Source organism: Varanus komodoensis, unplaced genomic scaffold, assembly GCF_004798865.1.
Source record: "Varanus komodoensis strain SLA01 unplaced genomic scaffold, ASM479886v1 scaffold1, whole genome shotgun sequence".
Taxonomy (NCBI): domain Eukaryota; kingdom Metazoa; phylum Chordata; class Lepidosauria; order Squamata; family Varanidae; genus Varanus; species Varanus komodoensis.
In genome coordinates, this window is record NW_025335268.1 from 90,354,671 (window position 1) to 90,381,274 (window position 26,604).

The following is a 26,604-nucleotide window of genomic DNA, read 5'->3' on the forward strand; positions in this document are numbered from 1 at the left end:
ATGACAACCTGCATTCAACCCTTACACAACTTGTGTGTGGGGGGTTATTGTGTTGTCTGAAGCCCAGCTTGTCTCTAACAGTGTCCAGCCAGACACCCCTGGAAAGCCTCAAAAGCAGTGCAAGGTGCAGATAATCATCTCATGTGCATTACTGCAGTATATACTTTTATGTGGGGGACAAGAAGATATGTAACCATTTTATACTTTACACATTAGGAACAATATTACATATCATGGGTAACTTTACACTTTTATTGGAAGGAGTCATCCATAAGAGTGGGGAGCATCATTTGGTATGCTCCCTCTCGCCTACAACATTACGTATAAATGGTAAGATACCACTTCTACAAAGGGAAATTCCTGTATGTATGTGCACATGGATCACATTGCACTGCATGTTTAGTAAGGGTATGAAAGCATTCATGCTCCCCTAACATATATCTGAAGGGCCCATTTTTGCTCAGTATGTGAACCAATTCTATACTTTGGCTGTGACATGAGAACAACTATTAAGTGTGGAGCACCACCATCATGGATGAGGCCAGACAAACAGGAAAGGGTATTCAGCACTCCACCCACTCCCAAAAGACTTACAAGCACTTGTTTTGCAGAGACTGGAAATCAGGAAACAGATGGGACACACCACAACAGTTAAAATTTTTTATATATTTTGGAATCTCAAAGTACAGTCAGTTTAAATGCATGTGGGGTATTTCAACTCCCTTCCGTCAGATGCCAGCCAAACTAGAAGTGTCACTGATGTTGTCTCTATAGCAACATTGCCCTCTCCTACCAAACTGGTTCATTCATTCTCTACCCTCTGAAAAAGCTCATATTCTTTCATGTGGATATTAATATTAGCCACCTACATGCACATTCATATTTTAGTTCAATGTAAAATAGGATGTTCTCCAAAGATCCAATACAAACGATGTTGTACTTTTCAAGAAAATATGTCTTTATTTTCTTTAGAGATCCGTGTCCATTATAAAACAATGAGTTTCAAATACATGTGAATACTGCATAAAAAATAGGATAGATTTCCCACAGAACTTGTAACCACCCTTACACAATGGAACTTATAACACCATCATTTCAGAATGCTGAGGTCACACTGAGTCCTTCAAGCTACATAACGTCTTTTTAAATGAACAAACATCTTCCATGTGGAGAGGAAACATCTGTGGGTGCCATTTTGGAAAAAATAATATTTCTCCCAAGGTTTCTCCCCACCATCCACACCCAAACTTACACCTCCCTCAAAACTTTAGAATGGAGAAAGATCTTTGATTCAGACATCACTCCATTGGCATTTCTGTCATGGCAAATCTCTCTCGTGAAAGCAGAGCTTAGCACAACTAAAGTAATGCTTGGATTCAACTTCACTAACAGATCAGGCAAAATATGGGAATTAATTTTCACTGGAGCTCATACTCCCACTTAAGCCAGCAGTTCAATGATGGAATTCCAATGGGAATAAAATACCAAAGGATGTTCCAGATGAGAAATACATAATGTGAATTCAGGTCCACAAGATACTGTCACAAAATAATTTTTGACCCAATCATTCATAGAAATCACTTTAAAATTAAAAATTGGTTTCAAGTGTAAATACTAATATAAGACTAATCCAAGCCTCTATCTACTTCTTGCAAAATATCTTCAAACTTGGCATTTTAAAACAGTGTCAGATGTAGAACTGTGTTACATAACAAGAAATGGATATCAATTGCTCCATACCTGGCCATGAAATATATAGTGAAAATCTGATCTTTCTTTTTGGCTGAGAAGGAACTAGGCAGTAAAGAATAGAGCAGTATCTTTCATTTCTTTGATGCAAATACAGATATGGTTGATCCAAATTGAGTCATACTTAGTCATCACTGAAATTCTACTGATTTTGGTGAGTCTAATCTAAATATAACAAAGTCTGGATCTAACCCATTCTTTTCAGAAACTTCCACCAAGATTGAGGTTCTCTCCAATAGCACCTTCAAGAGAATACAAGAGTAATCAAGGTTAATAACCACACACTCCTGCTAATCTAGACAATATTTATACTGGATTTTGTTAATCCTATTTCCTTTAGCAGTTTAGTATGGACAACACTAGATTCAAAACTGACTCTGTATTAGGTATCAGCACTGTCATATCAGCATAACTTAGGAGAAAAATAACTTAGGAGAGATTGCTTTTCTGCCATACAATCAGCCAACTATCTATCTGTTATTTCCATCATCCATTATGAGTAGATATACCAGTTCATCAAAACCAATACATTTTAGGAATTATTGCTCAAGTAAGATCAAGTGTAATGGGGCTGTAACAAGTTCAGCTGATGTCTCAAGAGGAACTTGATCATGGCTGAAAGCATTCAGAAACAGTCACAAAAAGGCTTGTTCACTTAGGCAGACAGACTGCTCTACCTGGAAGTCAGAGACTGATTATACTGACAATTTCATCACCATTAGAAACAGTTACTCACTGTTTAAATTACCTTGAGAACATAAATAAGCTGGTGGTCGTTTAACTTTAAGGATGTAGTTTTGCAGTATTTGAGGACACAAGGTGTTTTTAACTTAAGTTACACAAAAATATGAAAGATGTCCTTAAAACAGTGGTTCTCATTTTCCAGAAAATTGATTCCCAAGTGCACAATGTTGCATTGAAAAAGAATAAGAAAATAATAAAAATATAACCGAAGAGATACACTCACAAAGAAATGTGTTTCCAAGCTGTCACTACTGCAAAGTGACTGTAGTAGTACACAATCTTTCTTCTCTAACTAGATCCATTTCAATTCCACCTACTGAAATATCTTAGATGAAGACAGATTTTTTTCCAGAGGAAAAAAATGGAAAGAGATTTGTGTATATGTATCTGGAAGAATGAAGGGCGGAAAAGTAAGAAACCCAGTCAATAATTTTGCAACATTTGCCTTTTGGTACCAACACAGAGTAGTATCATCTGTTTAACTGCAATAAGTTCAATTCAACGATTGTCAAAAGTTTCGGTCCTCTTCCTTTTTTAAAGCCCGAGTGATTTCTGGACAATTTGCTTGGCGATTTTATTAAATTGCTCCCTGTCCTCCCTCCACATTTTAGAGGCATCCACGTTGGCTCCACTTTCATCATTTGGTTCTGAAATGAGAAATATTTTAAAAGAAAAGAAGACAGAAATGATAGAATTTGCCCAAGTACAATGTTTCTGTGGGCCACAAGGATAATAACCACTGGAAGCAGAATGTATAGGAGACAAAAATTCATCTCTTCTAGTTCATTATGTACAATGTTCCAGAAAAAAGAAGAGTTCAAGCAATTACAACTGCCTAAGATTCAGGAACCATTTTTGCAAGAGGAAACCAGGTAGGAATGTGTGAGGAATCTGTTTCAGGTGGGAATCCTTTGAAGTTCCTGAGCTTGTCCCACCAAACTCTAGTTCATTTTGCAGCAGTCCTAAGCCCAACTTCCTGGTGGGTGCTTACCAGGAATTAAGCCCCATGGGTTGAGCAAGCAGTCCCCTCTTTGGCACCCAGTGCTGTTGCTGGCAGTGGGGCCAGGCTTAGAAGAAGGTCTGTCTCCAGGAATGGCATCTGATGCAACCGCTTGCTGTGCCCCTCTTCTGCATCCTGCAGCCACTCTTCTGGCAGCTGCACATGACGGGAGGTTGCTGGTTGTTCAAGTGAGGGTCCACAAGTGTTTGCAGACTGTATCTGCCAAGGGAAAGTCCCTACTTCCTCCTGATGAGAAAGGACTAAAACACTCACTAGCCATGGAGTCAGCCAAGACACTGAAATTAGTACAGGGCTCACTCAAGTGCAGTTTAGGGGATAAAAATCAATGTATTGCGGTAGTAAAGTATAAGGGTAGAAGGAGAAGCAAAAGGTGTAGGAATAAAATAGGATAAAAGGGGAAGGAAGGGTGAGGGATGATGGATAGTAGCAACCAGAGATACAATACTTAAAGCTGATCCTCAAGTCTTGTTGCACCAGAAGAACAAGAAAATAAGAAACCTAGCACTACACTACTGTATTCGCGTATACCACCTTCAGGTCTATAGCAACTGCTGGTAGGGAAGCAACTCATCTTTTCTTCACGACAAGCAGGCAACATTGCCAGGAGAAGAGCAAAAGGCCCTCTCTTTCTCTAATCTTCAGCCCTTTTATTCCACCCCCCCATCAGCTGACCGAGGAGTGATGGCCAGTCTCTCAATCCTTCCATGCCATGCCTAGCTGCCTGCAGTAAACCATTTGGTCCTGACATCTCAGACATTCTTGGGCCTTGATATGGTTGAGATGTGAATTACTCTCTTAAACTCTGATAGTGGGGTGCAAACTACTCCCTAAGTCACTGGAATTTCTGAACACTATAAATTCCCCTTTGATCAGGACCACCTGGTTCAGTTCTCCACCACCTCCCCACACCCCCCGCCCCTGGGCAGGGATCTCTTCTGCAACATGTACTTCCTCTTCACTTGGCTCACTTTACAGGACCAAGCCAAGCATGAGAGGAAGCCTGCAGACAATAGAGAGACATGTTCCAAAATGGTTTTGTCCCTACCCTGCAAACAAGATCAAGCACATTAAAGATGTATTCAGGTGCATGTAAGTTATGGGCAGGAGTACCTTGAAATCTGGACTCACACATATCACCTCTCTTTCCATCTCCTTCACAGGAAAGAAAGCGAAAGACTTAGGAATGCATCCAGAGCAAACTGTACTATACTTTTTTCCAAACCTGACAAACTATGCATTGCTGCAAATGATGATTAGAAGCTTCAATCACCTCTTATGTTCAGAGGATGTGTTCTAGGCTCCTCCTGCTTGTAATGCCAATCCATGATTTGATATTACACCACAATGTAGTATAAGATTCTGATAGGCATTCTGCCTATTCACTGCTCCCTGCTCCAATTTCCTTCCTTGCAACTTCCAGGTGTTGTCAGACTTCCTTATTCTGCCACATATTGTGAAATCCAATGGATGGATCACAGACTTCCAATGCTCCTGTGGTCTAGATTTTCTGTATTTACATTATGCCCCATGTGCCCAGTGTGGAATGGCAAGAGTTTGAAATATTAGCAACCATGGAGAACTGCCTGTGCTGGGACTGAAAGCAACTCCAGAGAGGCAGGTCAAGAGGCAGAGCTGGCCTACTGTACCATTCAATTCACTGACCCACATTTAGACAATCTGAGCTATTTCATCCTTGTTTAAAATGGATCTTTAAGTTTGATTTTTACATTGCTATTTGGATTATATTATATTCATTCATTTATTGATTTGTAAAATACTGAAGACAGATTAGTGGAAAGTAGAGTATAATTGGTTTAAATAAAGTTAAATAAATATATCTTACGAACCACACTGTGACACTTTTTCACACTTCAACAGGGGGTTATGGTAAGAAGACTTCAAATTACAACTTCATTTGAGAGTTAGTGTGGTGTAGTGGTTTTGAGTGCAGGACTGGAACTCAGACGATCTGGGTTCTAGTCCCTGCTCAGCCATGGAACCAACTGGCTGACTGGGCCAGTCACACTCTCAGCCCAGCCTACCTCACATGGTTGTTTTTTGTGGGGATAAGATTAAGAGCAGGAGGAGGAGAATGGTGTAAGCTGTTTTGAGTTGATTAGGGGGAAAAGCAGGATATAAATATAATAACTAACTTCAAAGACAGAATGAGTACCAATGTTCCCCCCATCATCAGAGTATTGTGCAACTCATCAACCTTGTCCTGCACTATGACCTAGTTCATCAAGGAAGAAAACCTACCTTCTCCAATTTAAGGAAGCCTGAAATTGCATAGGTTCCCTGGACTTGTCAGGAATTGTATTTTTATAATCTGTTTAAGTCACTGCATGGACATAATTAATCTTAGAGAATTTGGGACAGTGGCAAGTTTCAAGGAATAGAAAACTACATCTAAGTGAATCTTAGCTACACAACTTTCAACTCTCAAGGCATTTATCTAGCTCTAGAAAGCACATAAGCCTTCATCCAACAATTACAAAAAGCAACAATGTAGCCAAATATTTCAACCACTAATCTAGGATGGGCTACTATGAACATGGTAATCAGATAAACCAGATAAAAAAAATTGTTACTGTTTGAACAGTCTTCATAACTTAGTGGCTGCAGATGAATGGTTAATTCATACCTGCCAGCATGCTGACCACAGACAAGAGGATCTTCTCCACACTTTGTACTGGGCTCCATCGTTCTGCACTGCTTTCATAGCCCATTGGGTCATCCCCAGGAGCATGAAGAATAGAAATGCAAACTCTCCCATCTGGATAAACTATGGAGAAGAAAAGAAGCATTTCACAAATGAAGCAGGTGGCTTTGGCTTCCTCCACATAACAGTGGTCAAGAAAAATGCCACTGGAAGAACATATTGAAAACACAATTAAAAAGGCAAATTCTAATAACTTACATGATGGAAACTCTCAGGCCAATGATATAATTAAAATGAACCTAAGAAATTAGATGGGAGCAGATTATGGCAGTTGGGAGCAGATGGTTGTAATAATTACATACTCTTTCAGCCCCAATCTTATTCATCCACATCAGGAGTAACTTATGGCTTTCCAGATGTTTTAGCCTAAAGCTCCCAGCATCCCTTACATGGTTATGCTAGCTAGAGCTGATGGTGGACAAGACCATCAGAAAATTGAGAGAGCTTCTAACTAAGGTAACAAATATAAACATCAAGGCATCATTGCCCAGGCATTGGGCAAAGCATTTTCATGCCAGCAAAGACCTGCTTTCTGGGTTATTGGCACACCAAGGAACAGAAAATGAAGGGGGTTCTTGGAGGATTGGGGAATGGGAAACTAACTGAATTAAAGCTTAATGGATCAGATTACACTAAGACACCAAAAGGGTCAAGTCAGACATTCTTCTATCCCTAACAGCTTCCACTTCTGGACGGTACAGAAATGCAATAAATAAAATCAAATTTCACTAAGAGCACGCCATGACACAGTAGGGGGATTTTCCAGGAGCATGTGCATCAACTAAAAGCAACTTCTCCATGATGCCATATATAATTTAAATAAGGCACTTAATCAAAGTGAATATTTCTCAAGCCTACATTTGATAAATTTAGAATTACTATTTTAGAAGGTTTTTGTAATGACTCCCCCTTCAATACAAATACCAAAAGTAACAGGTAAACTAATTTGACCACAGTGAAGTAAAGCACGGTGAACATAAACATTCACTTCTAAATGTGCCAGGCAACAATTTTCATCATCCCCAGCAGTGACACCAGGTTGGGAAAAGTTCGTATAGCATTTGAAACTCTGAGAATGCAAAAGCTTCCAGAATATTTTTAGTGAAAATGGAATATAAACTCTTAAGACATTTTTCATTGTAGAAATAAAAGGGGAAATTCATATTATTAATCTGGGAAATTCCAGAATCAGTGCAGCATATTTCCCTTATGTTATGTCCAAACATTGTTTCTAAATTAGTCATTTTAAAATATTTTTGATTGTGAATGTTTTAGATAGATCTTTTGGGCAGGAAATATAATTTTGAAGAATAATTGTATGAAGAATTACTTATCATGTTTTTGAAATGTGCATGCTCCCATTCTCTTCTGATCAAAACCCTGATTAAAAACATCACCCCCCCACACCCCCCCCCCCAGGTACCTCTTATAAATGGCTGTATTGGCCCAAACACCGTATAATCTTGACTTAGTTTTTGTGCCTGTGTGTGCTTGAATAAACCTTTGGCGCATCCTTAATCATTTACCTTGCATTAGTGTTTTATGCCATTCCTCTTTTTGATGGCTTTATATGAGGTGAAGGTAGACCTTATCATGAATTATTTATGCTGTTCTAACCCAGCAACGGGGGGGGGGGGGGTTTGGCTCTGGTTTTATTTTGTTTTAATCCTCCCCCAGTATTATTCTACCATCTGTCCAGCCACTCTCCACCCAAAATACAGCATATTTAAATGGGTAATTGAAAGAGGCACATTTTCATATTTTCCCTTCAGCTAACATCTGTACAAGTTTGCAACATGTTAAGTTCTATATATACACATTATTCTGTTTACTCCCTCTCCAAAGCCCTAGGGTAGGGATTGGTTGCTGGTCTATCCATAGCTATGGGAAAGGAAGACACTTTGATGAATCACTATTATTTATGAGCAGGACAAGGGAGCAGGCAAAGATGACATGAATGCAATATCCCAATATACAAGTGCATGCTCTCTCTTACACACACACACACACACGCACCCTTACATACTATTTTCAAATTCTGGTTTTTCTTCTCTGAGTTGCTATTTCAAATATTTCTACCAGTTGCCTCTAATGCTCTCAAAGGAATATCAACCATTCATACATGGGTGGATTAAGGCTGTGGGAATCATTGCTGTGAATATTTCTTTTAAATGGAAAATATACAGAACCCAACTACATGCTGCAACCAAGTCTGCAGAATGTGGGCAAAATGTCCTCAGAAACTGAGCAACTGGCAAGCCAAACGTGCTGAATCTGTGTGGCACATTACAAGAAACAAAAGGAGGGTTTCAGAAGCAGCACCCATTTCATACTTTAATAAGCTCTGCAGTATCTGCAAGGATTTCAACCCTTCAGGGCTTTTTTCTTGTATAATGCATGTGAGGCCAGAGTACTTAAGACATAAAGAACTTCAAGAATAAGTCTAGGCAAATAGTAGTAAGGAAAACGTTTGCAATGGGGGTCGCTTTCAGCAGCAAAAAGTTAACCCACACAGAATGCCTGTGTGTCAGTTCAGGAATTGAGCAATTTCCCCCAGTCCAGATCATTTCTAGTGGTGAAAGCAGGCTAATGGAAAGCATATAAAGCAGCAAAGTACCTGCACATCTCATTCCACTGCTCTGGGCAGCCCTATGCTCCATATATGTGAACACAGAAGATTCCCTCCTCCACCACCCATTGCTTTCTTTGTGGAGTAGAAATTTGGACAGCTGCACTGTCATTCTTAATTTAGCTCTATGTCTCTTTAGCTGGTTCTGTTACTGGACCAGGGATGTAGACCCAGCCTTTCTGAGTTCATCAGATGACCAGAAAAACTCAGGATGGAAAGATTTTCCCCCCTGTAAGAAAAGGTAAGAAAGGGGGCAAAAAGAGGATGTAAGGGACAATGAGTCAAGCGTTTTAAATAGCAGGGGGTCAAACAAAGGAACTAACTTTGTCCTGAGAAAAAGGAGAGGCCTATCTGGGGAGAGAATTTCAAGATCATAGCACAAAGCAAAGATTTTAAATCATGTAGTTGTTGCCTTTTCTGAAAGGCCTCTGCCATACCAAACTGTTTTAAGGGCCCTTCAACATTTTTAGGCTTGAGCTAGGAACTGAATGAAAGGTTAATGGGGATAATGGAATTAGATGGAACTCTTTACCTATGTGGAAAACAGAATGTCACCCACTGGTAAAACTTACAGATTAGAAAAACTTACTATTGGGATGAAACATCTCACACGTGAACCTCATTTTTGGAGGACTTAAGGGATAATCAAGAGGAAAACTCAAAATCGCCGGAAAAACACCATACTCAAAACAAGTATCTTCTGGGCCCCTATAAACAAGATGAAATATTACTGTAGCATGAGACCATTCAGCATTATTTTAAAACCAACCACAAAATATTAACTACTAAGAATGAAAATATTGAAGTTGAACTGGACTGTAATAGGTTGCCATCAAATGCTTTGGTGCTTCAAGGAATTATCCACTAAAATGTAGTTGTGAACAGAAGCAGTAGAACCTGGACGTAGTTTTTAATTAGTAACACAGATTGAAATGAATTAGTTATAGTTTCTCTCTGCTGTAAACTGATCAGAAACTTCAATAGGATGTCTTAAATATAATACAATAAAATCAGTTCAATGCACTTCTGGCATCTATTTAATTTTTTTCTATATCATCATTCATTAAAAATCTCATGGCGGTTTACAATTAAAAATAGTAATTCAACAATTGTTGTTAGTTGCAAAGTCGTGTCCAACCCATCATGACCCCATGGACAACATTCCTCCAGGCCTTCCTGTCCTCCACCATTCCCCGGAGTCCACTTAAGCAATCAAAACTTCCTTAGTGCCAGTACTTAATGCTGAAATAATTAAAATGCCATTTAACAATTTAAAAACTAGGTAAATAAAAAGGTTTTGGCCTGGTAATGGAATGAATAAAGTGTTAGTGCCAGGTATGGGAGTTCCTGGGAAGTGATGGGGTGCCCCCATAGGGGTGGTTATGGGCAGAGGAAGGTATGGCACTGGGAGTTTAACAGGTCGTCACAGAAGAAGGGGGGACAGATGGTTAATACCTGTCCCTCTTCTGGTTTTATCCCCAGCTGGAAGGTTCCAAGCAGTGATATCAACTGGCCTTCAGGCTTAATGGTACTGTTGTTGAGTGCCAGGTCAGTCCAAAACAAATCACCCCTCATCCAGGATTTAGTCGGGAATGAGGGGGTCAACCTGGCATGTATCACGAAGACCTGGGCGGGAGAAGCATGGGGTGTGATACTCACCCAGCTGTGCCCACCCAGATATCTGATTCATCACCAATCTTGCCTAGAGATAATGGGAAGGGGGAAGGGCGTCACCCTAATTCATAGAGATACGATCTCCCAGGGCTTCCAGTCCACTTAAGATCAGGTCTTAAGTGTTTGTACTTGGTGTTGGGTGATCAAGACAGACTGGGGATTCTGTTGGTGTACCATGCACCCTTCTGCTCAACAGACTCCCTGCCTGAGCTGACAGAAATCATCTCGGACCTGGTGTTGAGGACCCACAGGATGTTGGTCCTGGGGGACTTCAATCTCCATGCCAAGACTGTTCTGACCAGGGCAGTTCAGGACTTCATGGCTGCCATGGCAGCCATGGGCTGTCTCAACATGTCACCAGCCCAAAACATGAACAAGGTCGCACTCTGGACCTGGTCTTTTTGACAAGGGAAGAAGATGGTGATCTTCTTTGATGGGGCAAGAAGATGAAAGTGAGGGATTTGACATTAATCCCTTTCTCATGGTCAGATCATCTCCTTGTGATGTTTAAACTTGGGGTTGGTTTTACCCTTTGAAAGGGTGTGGACCCTATTAAAATGCTCCGCCCCCAGAGTCTTATAGATCCAGATGGATTTCTGAGGTCTCTGGGGGAATTTCTGGTTGATAAGACTGGCGCTCCTGTTGACTCCCTGGTTGATCTGTGGAATGGAGAACTGGTCTGGGTGATTGACATGATAGCTCCTAAATGTCCTATCCTGCCAAGCAGAGCCCACATGGCACCTTAGTATACACCCAAGTTGTGGGCAGTGGAGCGGGCTGGGAGATGACTAGAGCGTAGGTGGAGGAAACCCCGTGCTGAAAACACAACTGAGAGCCCATTATGGAGCCTATGCACAAGGCAGCTCTGCTCATGACATGCCTACCATGTGCATGTCCAGCCTGTCCAGTCACTTACTCTTAGCCTCTTCCTTTCCCATTCTATAGATGGGATCTAACCTTGATTATGGCAGATTCAGTGAAATAAATATGAAACGTTAGTCCTGACTAATTGAAGTTTTTCTGATTTCAACTGGTCTAATTGTTCTTAAACAATTAAAGCAGGATCCAACTAGGAATGAGAATAAATTTGTTTGGTCTGCATTTTTAAGCAAACTGATATAATTCACAGTTCCTACAATAATGTGTGGGTTAAAAGCTAGTTATCCTTCAGTTTTTCTGCTTCCAATTTTATAATGCAATTTACCATCAAGATTACTTGCAAAAACATGCATTTCTGAAGAAATAGTGGGCAAAATTAAATGAAAATTTCCATACTTTTAAGATTTCTCACTAATGAAATCAGACAGAACCCATTTTCCATCATGATGAATGAGCACAGACAAAACTGACATGGGCTGCAAAAACAGACTCATTTGTTAATCCCGAGATCCACTGTTATGCCTATTTACTTACAACAGATGCATCCCAACAATTTGTTTTCAGTGCATTACACAATCTGGGTAGGCAATATTCCCAAGAGACAGGAGGCAGCTCATATAATAGGCGCAGGGATTTGCTGCAGCTATATACATGGTATTGCATTTATTCATATTTACTTCTGTATTAAGTTCTATAGTCACCAACAACAACAGGAACCAAGACTGAAGCAGGAGAATCCAGTGATTAAGCTAGTGTCACATTTTCCACTTATTTTCTCTACAGTGACCAGATGGTTCTTCCTGTAGATATTGTTAGAGCTATTAAATTCTCCTACACATTTAGCATATAAATACTCCTCTAATGATACCAGAAAAAAAATAGAAAACATTCTCCCTTAGGCTTTGCTGCTTCAAATGCCACAGATCAATAAAGGGGTCAATTGCTCTAATTCAACCTCCTTGCCTTAATCTGTGCTTTTTTCTCATATGGTAGGTATACATGCACATAAGAAACAGATATGAACGGTTCAATGAAAAGGGCTTTAAATAGCTGTTAAAGAAATTACAAGGAAGAAATGAAACACTGAGCATGCAAAGTACCACTGTTTTAACTAATTTATGTTGATTTAGCAGTTAAGGTATTAACCATGAAATCTTTTTTATTTACATCCAGGTGATGTTGAGAACGAAAGGAAGTCTCATGAATAAAGGTATTAAGGGCCTACGAGACTACTGAAATTATCATGGGTGATTAAATAATTTATTTTTAGAAAACAAGATTTGATTTTTAAAATACCAGTTATATTAAGCCATGTGTTTAAAATTAACTTGAGAGATCAATTTAACCCATATTAACAAGTTAAATTTTATACATTTAAGAGGTAAAGGTGGAGAATTATTTGATTTCTAAGGTCAACCATATCACTTGATGAGACCCCCCCCCCCTCATACAAGCATATCACTTGATGAGACCTCTCTCTCTCTCTGTCTCTCTGTCTCTCTCTCTCTCTCACACTCACTCTCACACACACACACACACACACACACACACACACACACAACTTCTTTTGGTGAGCCTTGATTTTTTTAAAAGTGCCGATAAATGTGTACTGACTGGATGGTGGCCCTTATATTCAAGTAAGTGGCTTTATTTAGCGTTCTTGAATATATACAGAAAACTGAACAGAAATGCATTTAACAATTACATCTTCCCCTCTTTGTTTCTATGGAGATATAACTGTTTATTAGAAAAGAAACGTGAGCTGCATAACTAAAGCTTTGGGAGTATGCTTCTAAATTGTATGAATTACAATTTAATTGCAAGCAACTCTGTTCTAATAGTTATACAAACCATTAGTTTGTCCTATTGTTCAGGCCCTACATAATTTACTGAAAAGGAAACTTAATCAACTGTCTGCTCCAATCAAGAATTCATATTTAACTATTATCAATTTAAATTTCTCAATCCTAATTAGCAGCTGGTATCATTAAAGACAAGAGACACCTGTGTATAATTGCAGTCCTTTTACTGTAGATAGTCCCCATTTCTTTCTTTTTTATTGAGTAGGACCAAATTGTGAGATACATCCACTCTTCTTACACTCATGGCTTTGCTTTGCCATTATTTTTATACCTATCCTGTAACCTGCATTCAAAGAGAAAATTAGCAGTTCACCTTTTCCATAAGAAAAAGCCCTAGTGTGTTTACAGAAATGGTTATTGCAGGTTATATTCTTTAACTGACCAGTTCACACTGAGATAACTCCTTATACTCCTATATAAGAAATGGAGCACATGATGAACATAATCCAGCTCATATATTGGAACGAACCCATGGTATTTTCTTTTTACTTTCTGCCTACAGAACTCTTTATTTCAGGTTCACTAGATCCTTCTCCCTACAAAGGTCCCAAAACATGTAATTCAGGGCTAGACAGCTTGTGGACCTCTAGATGTTTTTCCTACAAGTCCCATCAATTTCCTGATTGAAGGATACTGAGTGAGCAGGTGATCTGCCAATGTGTGTACAGAATGCTGGACTGGATGGACCTTTGTCTGAATCCAGCATGGCTTTTCTTATGCTCTTATCATTCTTAACCACTGGCTATGCAGGCTAAAGCTGGTAAGAGTTACAGGCCAAAGCATATGGAGGGCTTCAAGTTGTCAGCTCACCCATAATGTAACTGCTATGATAACTTTGTTCAAGGTGACAGTTTGCTAACATTATTTGAGCAGGCCTGATAAACTACTTAAACAACCCTGAAACCATAATCACAGACACCATAAAAAGGACAGTAACTATATATCTCAGCCCATCATCTTACATCTAGTTCTACAATAACAGAGCCAATACACTTTATACTAGTTTCCAAATTTTCAGTTGCTGCCTTAGCATAGGGCAATGCTGGTTTTAGACAGATTGGAAAGACCAAGCTATCATTTTTTAGAAGTAAGTATAAAGGGTTAAGGTGTTCTCATCCATTCCTCCTAACCTAAAACAAAAGTTGAAGGAGAGAGAAATGAAAGCTTGCACATTAAATTGCTATGAAGGTCACAACACTGCTTAATTACCAGGGTGTGTTCATTCAATTATACTCAATCTGTCTCCAAGGCATGTTCCAGATTTTAGTGGCTGCACGTCAGATATTGCTGGCAGGTGCTGATCTTGCTGCTTTGAAGATACTGTTATACTGCATGGACAAGGGTGTCAAAAATTGCCATTTAAAAGGTGCCATATAGCTAAGTTTTATGAGATAACTCCTCTAAAAGTTATATAGAAAGGTGTGCTTGTGAAAATTTAACGTAAACTCAAGTAATAAAAGCACCCTCTAAATGTATAATAGAATGTGCAGGCTGAAAGCTTTTAAAAGAAAGCATATCTGAGACACACACCTAGCTTATAAATGGGTGTGTAAGTATACACAGAAACACTAACCATGATTTCAGGCAAGTTTAATCACTAAAGGGAAAATCTCCCAAAAAATGTGCACACAGTGTATTTTAGATAGTAGCAAATTGTTTTGTGCCCAGTTGAAATAAACCAAAAGTATTAAAATACAGGAGTTAATTTCAGAAATGCAGTCACCATAAGAATAAGTCAACCTCATAGAAGTTTCTTATCTGCTGAATACTCCACAAAATCAATCTCTGTCTTTCATGTAATTCTTCCTTTTGTTCAATCTCGCACATTACTGCTTAGGGTTAAAATACTTACTCCTCCTTTGAAGGACAATAACAAAAATCTTCCCATTTTATTCAGAGTTCATTTCAGCAAAACCTCTTTAACTGCCATAGCCTCACTTTGGCTGCATCTTTATTGCTATCCCTTTCACAAGACCCACTCTCTTCTGTCCAAACCTATTCTCCTAATATGACTTGTAAGCCCTTGGTACAGTAACCTCATTTTGCCCTCAAAATTCTGTTATGTAAATTGGGCTAAGACTTATCTATGGCCACCTAGTAGCCCAATGAATTCCATAATACTTAAGTCAGGTCTAACTTGTCCAAATTATTACACCCATATCTAAATTCAACTAATTCAATATGTACACATTCCTATGACCTTTACTGTACTTGATGCTATAGGTGCCCAGTTACAATGCACTGCTAGTAAAAAGGAGCCTAAATTGAGGGCAGGAAGCTAACAGTTGTTAAAACAATCCAAACTGAATGGGACAGGCCAGCAGAACAAAAGGGAGCACTACTGACCTGTTCCAATTCAGAACACAAAGCACTAATTCCCTGTTGAATAAAGGGTGGGTCTCATCTGGAACAACAATCAGCAGGATCACAGACACTCTGTTAGCTTCTGCCCTCAGTCTCTAAAATGGAGGGGATGGATGTCATGTCAATCCATACGCAGGCATGAATGTAAATGTCCCTGTCAAACAACAAAATACCCTTTGCAAAGAAACTGGAGTTTTGGCAGCTAGTTGCAAACCTCTGTGCAACAGTAAAAGGAGACAGGCAGCACTTTTCAATCTTCCTGACCACCTAGAGTTGCAGGAAAGGGTGGGAAATCAGGTGAGTATTTGCTTACAGAATAGCATTCTTCAAACGTTCAAAGGCTTCTCTGTACTTAACAATTCCTGACAGTTAGGTGCAACATAGTTAGATAAAGAACATTGTCTAAAATCACATTAAAACAGCTCAAGATCTAGGAATAGCATGAAAAATTTCGGAAGTAAGAGATGTTATAGTTGTTTCACTAGCACAAGACAGAAAAAATATTTTGACAAATTAAACAGCCATGACTTTACACGCACCTTAGAACATAAACAAAAACATAGGCTAACAATTTTGCTTTATATCAGTAACATACAATTACAGAAATAAAAGGGTAATGCACCTCCATATGAACATCTGCTAAAAGAACAAACACTTGTGGGAGGTCATTTAATGCTGTAATAATTGTTTTTAAGTATATTTATGAACTGTTTTCATGAAAGCAGCTGCAATCCATCCCCAATCTCACAGTGTACAATGGGGAATTCCAAACTGAAATAAACATAAACATTAAAGTCCTATACCTAAAATATAATTACTTTTCTAGACAGGTTTTTGAAATGTTGGCTTAAATTTGTACTTGCTATTTTTAAGAGCAGCCTTTAGGCTAACCAGGTTCTAACAATGAAAGTTTTTGTATTATTTTGTAATTGTTATAGCAGTGAACACTATTTTCAAATGTCATCAATTCTGAGAGAATGTAGTAATGCACACACATCAGGTTAATTGATTTGCACACTATAGTACCCACACAGCATGCCGCTGGAAGTCATTTTACATTATAGAACTATTTATAACTATATTGCATGATGATATGCAGTCTTTCAGTAGATCTCAAGCTTGCAAGCACACTAATTTATTTGCACTTTAATGTAAAAAGTCCAAAGGTGCGCATTTATCTTTTAGAAGCTGTACGTAAGATTACAATACTTGTTCTTGTGCACAAGAAAACATGTATGGTTTTGGGGAAGCGCAATATCTACTGAACAATAGAGGAAAACTGTACATTTACACTAAAAAAAATTGAAATCAATGGGACTCTTTCCAAAAAAAATATGTAGTCAGGATCAGCTCCTTTGTCTTTACAGCATTAAAAGAATTAACATTATGAGGCTAGTGGATTGTTTCTTCTTGTACATCTGAACATTTGCCACACTTTTATTCTTCATTCCTGACACCTCATATCCTTTAACTATCTTTGCAATATATAAATTACACATACTGACAATCACATCAGTGAATATTTTGAGAAGTCATAAAAATATTACAGCTTTGTTTAATTCTTCCAAACTAATACTTTAATACAATTTTATGATACCGGGTTCCAAAGTAAATAAACAGAAACACTTGCCTCGTTACTGATAGTTTAATATTAGAGTCACTTGTAAATTGAGCACACTTGTAAATTGAGCATTCCCATTTGTAAAACCAGCTGAAGCAGTCCTCAGTTACACCTAAAAAGTTCTACAGTGACAAGGCAAGTTGTTGATATACAGCTAAATCTGCTCCGAGAAAGAAAAGCTTCAAGTAAGCCTGAGCGTTACACAGCAGAAGATAATATTCACAATTTAACAGTTCCAAAAATTGTTGGTCAATTTTTCTTATGAATATTGATTGATTTATATCCTGCCTTTTTCCTACAAAGGGCTCAAGGCAGCTTACATCTCCTCCTCCATCTGATCCCCACAACAACAACCCTGTGAGGTAGGCTGGGCTGAGAGTCTGTGACTGGCCCAAAGTCACCCAGTTGGCTCCATGGCTGAGCGGGGACTAGAACCCAGATCGTCTGAGTCCCAGTCCCATGCTCTTAACCACTACACCACACTGGTCTCTGCCATGGCAATATCTGCCATGTCTTCCTTTGGAACATTAATTATAAAACAAAATTTGTTTGCTTGCCATTTAATTTACTGTCATATAGTTCTTATTATTAAAATGTATTAGTCTATGACTTAAGGTCACTTGATCAAAATTTGTACTGAAATTTAGCAGTTACTTTGTTTAGTTTAAATCCCACCTTTACCCCACAGAAAGGCATACAAAGTGACCAGTAATATTGCAGTTAAAGTAGAAAAACAGACCCATTAAAGCCGAGTTAATAGCAATAGCAATAAAAGGAACATGAAACACCCAACTAATTAAAATTCCCTTCAGCAGCAGACCAGCTTACATAGCAAAGATCTGCCTAAATAAACATGTTTGCCTGCTGGACAAATAGAGGAAGCCAACTTACCCTCCTCTGAAAAGGGACTCCAGAAACCTCTTTAACATGGTCTTTTCGAATCTGATAAAAAGAACTTCCAGATCAATGATCTGGCATCTAATTTAATTTCTCCCAACATATACTGCTTTTTCCATAGCCACAATTTTCTCTGAAACTTTAAAGATGGCAAATATGACCATCTAAAGCCAGTCCTCTACCACCTTCACTGCATACCAGTTGAGGTTTGGGTCCAATTTAAGATGTTAACATTAGTGTTTAAAGCCCTAAACGACTTGGGGTCTGGGGCATCTAAAGGAGTACTTCTTCCTATATGATCCTACCCAGCCCTTAGATCTGCATCCTCCCTTCCGAGAGAGCCCCCTCCTCAGGATATAAAGAGGATGTTGACAAGAAGGGAGAGGCACCCTAAATTTCAGGAGTGACACCCCAAATCTTTATATTCTTTTTGGCACCAGATAAAATACCTATGAAATAAAAAGGTCTTAATTGCTAATCTGTCTTTAATTATGTGTATTTTAATATGGTATGCCTTGTATGTCAGTTCTATTAAGATGTGATAGGATGTGCTTTTGTTTTTATCTGATTAAGTGTTTGTAATGTTTTATATGGTATTATTGCTTGTAACCTGCCCAGGGAGCCATGTAGCTAATGGGGCAGGCTAGGCATCAAATAATAATTAATAAACTAAAAAGCAGACTGCCAAATGACAGCAAAAATTATCTTTCAAAAGAAAACGAAAATTGAATGAAAGTAATCCTGGGCAATTGTAAATTGTACTAGCGTTCATAAATAACTGTGCTCCTGACTGGAGATACCTGTGATTACAAGACATGATCAGTAAAGGTTTTACTTCTTGGCCACACTTTATTGGCCACAGAGTCATTCTTGGCTTTATTTCTTAATACAAACACCCTCCTCATTGGAAATCACACAGCCATTACAGAACAAGGCATTTTGATATATTTCAGGCAGAAGACACAGCACTAGCTAATGCTCTGCTAAGGAATAGAAAATGGAAGTGAACCATTCTTTCCTAGAAAGAGATTTGAGACAAACTATTGACTTCCCTTCTGAAATGACATCAAAATGCAAAATGTTTTAGGCATTTCTTGAAACTGGCAAGTTCATCTGCATGGTTTGACTGAATTTGAGGATGGGACTATGGTAAAGAAAACATTTCCAATGCCAAGGTTCCCTTCCTTTAAATGAAAATGTGAAGCAGAGCCTGTCTTGTTGGGATAAGCTAGAGAAGTGCTCACTACCTGTTCAATCTGCTTTTAAAAACTGCTAAGGGAAAACAGAACACAGAAATAGCTTGGCCATACTTAGGCCACTGATGCCATCCTTTTTCCACATTATCTGAGCCTACCCAAAATGGTGTGCTGGCATCTTCACACCTACAATATATCCTGTATGCCTCCATGACCAGTATTACTTATCTTGCAAGTTCTTCCTAGTAACACAGTGAAGATCAACATATGAAGTAAACAACAAAGAAGAGAAGCCTATGCAGCTGGCAAATTTTGTTCCATGTAAAACCAGGAAACTAGTTATTATTGAGCTCTATAACCTTGCACCATTTGGAAATCAAGCATATGGTGAGTGTGCTTGTGTGGATGGGCAGAAACACACAAACTGAACATTTTCAGAGGATTCCCGAAACTTGACAGTATTAGAAAACTCCTGAAGAATTGATCACTGTTTCTCTTACTGCCCACCAGCACATATTTAGGTAATTTAAATGCACAGTACCTGATTAACTTACATTATCAATGCTTCCCACTCAAAGAAATTCTCTTCATTCATAGGCCCTGTTAAAAATGAAAAACAGTATTTTATTACAGGCTTCCTGATTCAAGTTATACAGATATAAAGTAATAAATAGGATTCCTTACCAGCTACTATGCCTTCTGGTGGATTCAGAGTCAACTCTAAAATTAACAAGAAATATTCTTATTATTTATTTTATTTCTATATCACCCCATAGCTGAAGCTCTCTGGGTTTTACAAGAAACCACAAAAACAAAACAATTAAATGCAAGTCCAAGATCATAAATCCAAAACAACATAAAAAGGAACTTAAAACTGCTAAAAAGTACAATTCAGAATCACCTTTATAAAAAGAAAAACCTGGAATTGGTAATCCCCTCATGCAAGCAGATCTTTAAAGGCTTCAGCAGAAAGGTCTGTCTTAACGTGGTACCCAAAAGATGAGAAGGCTGGTGTCAGGCTGACCACAGTGGGGAGGTTGTTCCATAGGTGGGGTGCCACAACAGAGAAAGCCCTCCCACTTGTCACCTTCTGAGACTTCCTCAGAGTTGGCATTCAGAGGAAAGCCCCATAGGCTGAGCATAGTGTCCAAGCAGATTGCAGATGGGAGAGGTGTTGTAGTCCCAAGCTGTGTAAGCCTTTATAGCTAACACCCCACACACACCCGACAGCACCTTGAATTGGGCCTGAAGCATACAAGCAACCAACAGGCCCCAATTATTAATCTAGCTGCTGCATTCTGCATGTGCTGCAGCTTCTGAACAAACTTCAAGAACAGCCCCACATACAGGGCATTGCAGTAATCTAATTAAGAGACAAAGAGTACTGAAACCAGGCTATCCCTGTCTAGACAGGGGTGTAGCTGGACCACCAGCTGAAGCTAGTAGAAGGCACTCTGAGCCATTGAGGCCACCTGAGCTTCAAGAGACAAAGACAGATCAAGAAAAACCCTCAAGCTATGAACCTGCTCCTTCCAGGTGAGTGCAACCCCATCCAGAACAGGTTGAAAGCCCTCTGCTTTGTCAGAGGAACTGAACATCCTCTCAGTCTTGTCTAGATTCAGCTTCAGTTTATTAGCCCTCATGCAATCCACCGTTTCAGCCAGAAATTGATTAGCACATCTACACCCTCACCTACTACCAATGAAAAGGAGGAACAGAGCCACTTGTCATCAGCATACTGCTGGCAGCACACTCCAAAATTCCAGAGGGTCCCACTCAGCAGTTTCATGGAGATGTTCAATAGCATGGGGAACAGAGCAGGCCCTCCAAGGAATTCCATGCTAGAGAATTTACGAGGGTGAACAATATTCCCTAACTAGGTTGGAAATTGAATCCTGCTTTAAAACTGGCAATTAAATAGCATCCTTCAGCATACCTGATGCCAGCGGGCTTGCTCAGAGGGTAAAGACCAGGTCATGTTGTACACTCAGCTCTGCCTTCCAAGAGAAGAAAATGGCTATGGAGCTCAGGAGGAATGACCAAGGGACCCCCACTACTGCCTCCCAACTTCCACCTGAAGCTGTTGCATCACTTTGTCTAGTGGTGGGGCCAGGCCTGGAATAGGGTCATGCTAGTAGTGCTAGCACTAGAGCCACCTCAGAGGAATACCATGGTTGATGTTCCTGAAAGCCACTGGGAGGTTAAGTATCAACAGGGTTGCACTGGCTCTCTCCCAGCATAAGTCAGCATACAGGACAACCAAGGCTGTTTCCATGCCAAAACCAGACCTAAAGCCCAAGTAACATATTGAATACCCTGGGTGTATTTTTAACACTCTGACTTTTTAAGATCAAAAACACATCTGCCAGGAGAGTCTAGAATGCTATGGTAATTTCTCTGACTAGCAATAATGGCCAATCCAATAGGAAAAAAGACTTTAGCATAGGAGAGAACAATATGCTACTGGCCTTGGGCACGGGGCCTGGAGGGCAGGCAAGGTAGGGCTGGCGACCGGTCATTGGACTTCTTGAGGAGAGAGTCATTGGACTTCTTGAGGGGGTGGAATTATAGCTATATCTTATTATTGATATGATACATTCTATTATGTGTTATATTGCACTATGTATTGATACTGTGTATTGCATTATGTAAGTGTACTAAGGTTTATTTTGATTTTGTATTGCTTACAGTTTAAATTTTGTATTGCTTGATTGTATTGCTCCAATGTATTATTGCATTTGTTTGGAAAATGGGTGTTTGTTTGTTTTTCGGTTGTTCTATTGTAAGCCACCCAGAGAGCCCTATGGGCTATTTGGGGGGATACAAATGAAATGAAATGAAATGAAATGAAATGAAATATGCTCCACTAAGAGAAGCTGCTAGAAAGAGTCTCCTGAGGCACAGGATTTCTCTGAGACCTGGCTGAGTTCAGAAAAGCACTCTGACCTTGTAGCTGAGACTCTGAGTATGAAGTGATCCCATCCTCTACCCAAACTGACTGTGCCTGAGCTTGCAAGAACAACCTCAGAGGTGCAGTTTAGGTGTTGTTCCAGAATGGGAAGGAAAAGGCAGGCACCACCATGATATAAAGTACACTTGTGGTACTTCCTTTTCCTTTCCTCATGCTGGAAGGCATGGCACTTAGATGGCTGAAACTGACCATCTAAATGTTTTCCAGGGCAAGAGGAGCATATGGACTTTTTCCTCCATATTCCTTCGTGCTCTGAGTCCAGAGAGTTATGGGCATCCAGAATGGATGATGTCATAAATTTAGTTTGAAATCGTAAGCATACTTACAAGGCAGTAAATGCCACTGAACATAGTTGTACAGATCTCCAAAACATACCCACACAGCATGATACCATTAAGCCAAATTCTGGAAACCCAGTTCCCTCTTCCTATGTTAAAACTAGATCTCACTACTGCAGAGGTAACTTGCTTCATATGTAACAAACCTAATCTATAATTTTTTATTGTGGTACCCGAAGTATAGAAATTAGAACACAGGCAAAAGGGAGCATGGGATTATAAACCAAAATTTGTATGAAAAGCTGTTCTGTTTTAGCAGATGGAAACTAATATGCTTGTTTTTTTTCCTACCCACTATGAATGGGTCTGCCCTGGGCCCATTTCTAGATTGCTAGTAGTTTCCAAAAGAGCAGGAGAAGATGACAACAAAAGTGGAGGACAGGAGCAAAAAAAGAAGCTATTGCTCTCTCTAGTGGAGAAGATATAAACATCAGCAAAAGACTGCTTCATGGACCATGTCTGATTTGTTATCATTTTACTTCTAACAAGACAACCAATAGTTCAATGGAACAGCATAAGTTTGGCATTCATGAGGTCCTGGTGCCTCCAGCAGGATTTGAACAGGCCACTGCCATAGGCAAAACTGAGCTACATGAACCAATAACCTTAAGTCTATGTAAGGCATCACCATATATGTTGCTTATTGACACATACAGACATGAGTACTATGGCTCAAATCCACTGTTATGCAAGCAGAAATCCAGTATCATGATGGAAGTTTCTCCCTTTCTCCTCTCTCCTACAGACTTCTATACCATCTGAAAATCTACTCCAGAGCATCTCTCAGCCCTTCAAAACAGATTTTGGAGGTGCAAAACAGGATGGAAGGAAGGATCACTCCCCTCCTGCTTCTGCTGACAGAAATGCTTCCATCATCTGAATGTCACCACTGGCTTCAACCTTATATTAACAGAAAAACTAAAGCAGTGCTTTTACAGAAACTTAGGAAGCAATTTTATACAGCATAAAGCCATTGAGTCATCTAGCCATTGAGCCATGTAGCTTGGAGTTTGCCAGGGATTAACCTGGGATCTGGGATTAAACCTGCTTGGAGATGCCAGGGATTAAACCTGGGACCTTCTGCATACAAAACATGTACTTCACCATTGAGTTACAGACAAGAAGTAGAATACATATCTGATTTCAACCACCATAGCTGACAGCCCTATTGGGGGTTTCAGGAAATTAGTTAATATGGCATGAGGCTCATTTACTGTGGATCTGCATTAAATGTTACCTTATTTTGTCACAACTACCTTATTTCAATCTCTCCTACACACTGATCATTTAATGTCAAAAAGTACAACAAAACATTCTATATATAACAACATTAACAAGTATAGATTTCTGGACGGAATCCTAAGCAGAAGAGCACCGGAGAATTTGTGTTTGAGTCCAAACAGCTTACACAGTTTATCAATAGAAGCAAGTGCCAAACCTTTTGTTGCACTGTGCCATTTCTCTGCCTTTTCTCTGCCTTTTCTTCACAGTAAAAATGTTATAAAATAAACATACAGAATTGAGGAAAGACCTCCCATTGTTCCTTTGCAAATCTATGTACACGGAATCAAACCCTTACCTTTTAAGTGCTAAGTTTAAAAAAATGCATAGAAGAGGATTGTTGGGAATGGAAAAGATGCTAACTGTGAGGAGGGAGGGGCAAGCAGTAAAAAATGAAACTGAAACCTTTGGAGCCACAAGTATTTGAATCTTTGTGGTATATTTCATTCTTTCCCTGGAGGACAAAACCTATAAACCTATAATGCAGCAAAAGAGATCTAGTTTGGGAATATTTTAATGAAGCTATAGGTAAGGCAGGCAAGCATGCATGCAAATTCTGTAGGAAACCGTGATTCAGTTCTAGTAATACTGACTAGTGATTTAAATCAATTTGATTTAAATCAAATCCACCCTGAAATGAAACAAAATAAACACCTGTGCACATGAAAAGGAAATTACATATGAAGGAGAAATGCTGTCACTAAACAGCATTTCAGGAATGAGGAACCTCTTGGCCTCCAGATGCTGTTGGTTTATAACTCCCATGATCCCAGACCGTTGCCCATGCTTGCCCAGGTTGACGGAAGCTGGGAAGTTTTCCCATCTCTATCCTACTCCAACACATTCAGTTTCTAGTTGCAACTGTTTTTGATTTGAAGGAACATTTGGATCATACAACATAAAACAAAGGACAACCATAATATTAATGCAATATCTTTACTGGGTCATTACTCTAATGTCCTAATACAACACTAATTTCGAGATTTTCCTTAAGCTAAAACGCAGGTATCTTTGCTTTTTAAAAGACAACCTTGCAGCCTCAAGCAGTGGTATTCAGGGAAAAAAAAGTGTTACCCCCTAGAATGGTTTAATATCTAAAGCAGGGTAACTAAAATAGATTGGCCAGGGTAACAAAAATAAAACTATCTCCCTTCCTCTTAAATTAAACGGCAAACACTTCGTGAGATGGGACAGATTCATACGCGAAAGAATGTACGTGCCCGCTTTATTTCGGACGCTGAACCAATTCCAGGGCTGACGGTGTGCTCGGTAGCACGATACTACTTCATTCTACATCCATGTTCGGAAACCATCATTTTGCCCCTGACTCCAGCCGGTGAGCCTCGGGATTCCCGAGAAAAACAACACACTCCTGAGTTTGCCCACCCGTGAGGTGGTCTGCGCCGGGGAAACGGAAGAGCTCCGTGCTCAGGGAGTCTGGGATGCACCATCCCGAAGCCAGTCAAGATTGGGGATTCCCTGTCCGCCCCACCTACCGAAAGGCGCCCCAGCACCTTTCAACCAGTGAACGGGCAAGGCAACAAAGGGCCCTGCAGGCCCAAAACGGACACGAAGCTTAGAACGGCTGGCACCGCTTGGAGGGGTTAGCGACCCAACAGCTGGGCTCCCCCCTCATGCCTCCCTGCCTAGCCACACAAAGCGCGACCGCCTTCGCTCCCGCGGCTACTCACGTTTGTATTCCGCCATGAGCCGCTTGAGCGCGGTGCCCGCCATGGCTCAGGTAGCCCGGAAGAAACGAATGGGAAGGCCGAACCGAGCTTCAGGACTGAGGCTTCGCCGCCGTTGTCGCTGCCGCCTCAGCTGGCCGAGGAGCCACTTCCGGGTGCTCTTTGACCGGGGTGTGGCCGATACCGACCAATGCCCTTCCACTCTCCACGGGCAATCAACCCAGAGATAGGAAAAGGTAGAGTGACACAGGGACAGTAGTTCTAGTCCGCACTTTTTGTCCTAACTCGGCCTGCGAGGGAGAAGAGGCCATTGGTTTGGTTTGAGCTAGTGGTGGTTGGATGGGGCAGATATGCCCCCCCCCCATTCAAACAAAGAACAGTTGTGAAGCACTGGCGAGTCTTCTTTTCTAACTTGGTTTTTTGTTTCCTGGGAATATTTTAATGTGGAGGCTGGTTGGAGGAAGGACGCTAAAATCGCGACAAGTCAATGAATAATAGAGCTGGACGTTTCTTTGCGAAAATGAATACTAGATTTGGTGTAGAAGATTCTGAAGGGGTACTTTAAAGTCCACCTTTGAAGCAACCTGGGAGAACTTTGGATTGGAAATCCAAATCACCCTCTGACCTGCACTGTTAACAGCAGTGCTGATGTGAGCCGTATCCCTCCCACATACAATTTGGGGTAACATCACTAAAACCGCGTTACAGTTTTTGCAGACCACTTCCTCTGCCACAGGGTGAGCGCGTGCCCCAAATCTGTCCTCAACAAACAATAGAGGGATAATAGTCAACATTTACATGACTATTAAAAAACCATCTTGAAAGTTCTTTAAACTCACATCTTATTTTGAGTGTTTTCCGCACACGAAGTAAGATTTAAGTTAAACTCCTGCTTTTACAACTTCCTTTTATGTCTTAGATGGATATGCTCGTGTCCGATAACACGTACTTTAAACAGGATTTCGCCA

General features: G+C 39.9%; 1 protein-coding gene across 4 annotated transcripts; it reads right to left on the bottom strand.

The window, feature by feature from the left end:
* Positions 1-937: 937 nt before the first annotated feature.
* On the bottom strand, positions 938-25,779 carry UBE2G2 (ubiquitin conjugating enzyme E2 G2). 4 transcript variants are annotated; one of them, XM_044434489.1, is made up of 6 exons: positions 25,640-25,779; positions 20,043-20,078; positions 19,913-19,958; positions 9,455-9,573; positions 6,159-6,299; positions 938-3,140 (listed from the first exon to the last, which is right to left on the bottom strand). In XM_044434489.1, the coding sequence occupies exons 1-6, from the start codon at positions 25,680-25,682 to the stop codon at positions 3,028-3,030; spliced, it is 498 nt and encodes a 165-aa protein (XP_044290424.1). In that variant the 5' UTR covers positions 25,683-25,779; the 3' UTR covers positions 938-3,027. The 4 variants fall into 4 exon arrangements, with proteins under 4 accessions (XP_044290424.1, XP_044290435.1, XP_044290453.1 ...); XM_044434500.1 differs by lacking the exon at positions 20,043-20,078 and having other exon boundaries at positions 25,640-25,773; XM_044434518.1 differs by lacking the exon at positions 25,640-25,779 and having other exon boundaries at positions 19,900-19,958.
* Positions 25,780-26,604: the final 825 nt, after the last annotated feature.

Bases quoted from the DNA above. Each gene is read 5' to 3' on its own strand.
- UBE2G2 (XM_044434489.1), bottom strand. From the start codon at position 25,682: ATGGCGGGCACCGCGCTCAAGCGGCTCATGGCGGAATACAAAC. The intron at 6,300-9,454 runs GTAAGTTTTTCT...TCTTCTCCATAG, and splicing joins TGAGATGTTTCATCCCAATA to TTTATCCAGATGGGAGAGTT. The intron at 3,141-6,158 runs GTATGAATTAAC...TTCTCATTTCAG, and splicing joins TGTGGTCAGCATGCTGGCAG to AACCAAATGATGAAAGTGGA.